The sequence below is a fragment of the Antrostomus carolinensis genome, unplaced genomic scaffold (assembly GCF_000700745.2).
Source record: "Antrostomus carolinensis isolate BGI_N321 unplaced genomic scaffold, ASM70074v2 scaffold46130, whole genome shotgun sequence".
Lineage (NCBI taxonomy): Eukaryota > Metazoa > Chordata > Aves > Caprimulgiformes > Caprimulgidae > Antrostomus > Antrostomus carolinensis.
The window spans coordinates 8,797-11,711 of record NW_010287513.1 but is presented as its reverse complement, the minus strand read 5'-3'; the positions used below and the strand labels follow the sequence as shown (position 1 = coordinate 11,711).

Genomic DNA, 2,915 nt, shown 5'->3' with positions numbered 1-2,915 from the left:
AGCATGGCAGTCCTCTTGGAAAGGTGGCAGCGGTGGTATGAAGAAGAGGAGAAACCCTTCTAGAAGTGTGTTTTCACACTGGTCCCTCCAGTGAAGAGCAGAGCTGTTAGGTGCATGATGCCCGTGCCTATGGGATGGTGCTGGCATCATGCACTTGAGGACGCATCTACTTGGAGGTGTTTAGGCAGCACAGTTACCAAAGAAAACTTTGAAGTGTTACACCAACACCTAGCACCAAGAAAAAATCAAATTGCTTTGAAGACACAACAGGGTTTGTTAATTGACTATGCACACAGCTTCAATTTGCATGGAGGTGATGAGCCGTGATTGTCCATCTTAAATAGTCATTTTCTTTTACACCCGCTGTTCAGAGGTATCCTTAAAACAGAATGACATCTTTTGGTGCATTTTCAATGGGTCTTTCCTGTTCTTTCTTCTTAGAATATCTGGCGTGGTCATAGAAATATATGATGATGATAGAAGCGATGTTCAGAAAAATGATGAGCAGCATGATCCAATATGAATATCCATAAGAGTGTGTGGATTTGATATGGTTCTGCAGAAGAGAAAAACATCCACGGGCCAATTCTATAGACAGGCCATTTACTTCTATGTTCACAGGAAAAAGTATCATGGTTATAAGTATAAAGATTCCTAGAAAATATAAATACAAATGTTAGAGGTGAAGCAGTAGTTTTATTTAAGTAGCTACCTGGTCTTTTGAGCAACCTGGTCTAGTGGAAGGTGTCCCTGCTGATGGCAGGGGGGTTGGAACTGGATGAGCTTTAAGGTCCCTTCCAACCCAAACCAGTCTGGGATTCTATACTTGGAAATAGTCTACTTAATAGATTAGAATACCTGGACTAAGACAAAGATTAATCTAATATTTTCCATTAGTAAAATATGAGGGCACCTTGTCCCACCCTATAGTATCTGCCAGGTGTTTTGACACTGGTAACCATATCTTTGCTAAAATTAATGGATTTTTACTGATTATTCTTAGATAAGGCCATTTAATGTAATTTTTTTTCCACTGAATTTAGTGCTGATGAGTCTTAATATATTAACCCCTTGGGTGCTTTGCAGAATGCTTATTTGATATGAACCCAGATTCATGGGGTGTGCAGTATCACAGCTGGATAGAACCCTGAGTCACCTGCTCTGAGTTCAGGGTTGGCCTAGCTCAAGAGCTTAGACCTAGTGACCTCAGTCTTTCATTATTCAATGATCCTGTGATGAGATGTCTTATTAGATCAGTATCTATTTCCTACGGCCTTTGGAATATAGGTGGAGTTTGGTTATCTTGACGTTTAGCTAAATAATGCTTTTACATCTTGGTATTCTTAGTGCTAACAGAGGTATAATTTCTGAACATTGGTGAAAATATTTCTATTCCTCCCCCTCGAGGTACACCATCCTACAGATGTTCCTGCTGGAACAGGTTCAGGTTTGTGCAGGAGGACACTAGACCTTCAGGCCATCTGGTAGGAGAATTAGGAAGCTTCAAAACACACACACATCTAATGATGCATGATTTTTTCATAAAAATATGCCCAAGGCAAAATAGACTTCCAGGTCATAGCACTTCAAGGGCTGTACAAAGTCACCACAATCCTTGGTCATCTGGAGGGTTTACTTTCTCACTAATATTTCTTTTGGCAAGCCCATGATCCTTTCATTTTGGGTCAAAACTGGCCAATTCAGGGTGCGTAACAGGTGCTGGCGTTGGGAACCCAACAATGTTCTTATGAGATGAGACAATGATCTGGTTGTCTCAAAAATTGAATAATTCTCCAACTAAGGCTACTTTTCCTGTTGTGTTTCAAGGCACCCACAGCTGTTTCAGCAACTACCTTTATACACAATGTTGGCCGTAGCTGGAGAAAAAGGGGTGGGTTTCACACCCCTACTTGTCCTCACTGTGATTAAGACCATGTTTATCTATATGATTCCCTTTCCACCAAGATCTGATTTTGGCAGGTCTCAGAGTATGGCCCCAGGACAGGACACTACTCAAGGGAAGGTAAGCTCCTGCTCTGCCAGCAGAGCATCTTCAGCCCTGAAGAGCTTTTGAAGGACAAAACGCCCATGCTGAAGTATTCTGTAATCAGATGTCTTTAAGAGAAAATTTTTTTTAGTGCAAACCTATTATTAGAGGAATACATAATCCTCTTGAGACAAATTGAGTGTGGGAGCTGAAGTCATTACCACAGGAAGATGAAGAGGGTAGGAAGATGTGTTGGGAGCAGCCAGGCTCAAGCCTTTGGGGTGAACAAGGGGTTACACCTCCAGGGAGCTGTTTGACAGAGTTCACATCTCTAACAAACATGAATCTCTATCTTTTTTCTGCTTAGGGAATGTTAAAACTTATTTTGATCTGTGAAAACAGAAGGAAATACATTTTGCCATGCCTTAGTCCTCCTAACTGCCATGCTACCACATTAATGCTATTATGGATGTATTCAATTCAACATGTTTTTCAGAAATTAAACTAGAGTCCATCCTATAGATTAGTCCTTAGAGGCCTAATTTGGTATGTGGATAACCCAGCTATAAATACCATAAAATAGTGACACAAGATCTTCAAGAGGTTACAAATTGCACTGTAGTCACATCCAGTGCATGCTTTCCCGTTAGGGTTTTGTTTTGTATTTGTCAGCTTAACTCTGTTCTTCTCAAGGTGGCAGGAAATGGTGCTACACCTGCTGGGGCTTTTTCTTTTCCATTTTTGCTGCCAGTGAATCCAGACTCCTACTGATCGATGGTGTCGCTTCAAGTTCATAATACTAGTTTATTGGTACTTAAAAGATATTTTTCAGGTATCTCAGCAGACAGGGTTAAAAACCACAGAATCACAGAATGGTGGGGTGGGAAGGGACCTCAGGACATCATCCAGTCCAACCCCCCTGACAAAG

The 2,915-nt window shown here is 41.1% G+C and overlaps 1 protein-coding gene across 1 annotated transcript in view; it reads right to left on the bottom strand.

Annotated features, from left to right (window-relative positions):
* Positions 1 to 379: 379 nt before the first annotated feature.
* The window catches only part of CLRN3 (clarin 3), a 10,505-nt gene continuing 7,969 nt past the window's right edge, over positions 380 to 2,915 (bottom strand). Inside the window, exon 3 of the mRNA XM_010163001.1 lies at positions 380 to 654. Within this exon, the coding sequence (XP_010161303.1) occupies positions 380 to 654 (275 nt within the window). The remainder of the gene's footprint in view (positions 655 to 2,915) is intronic.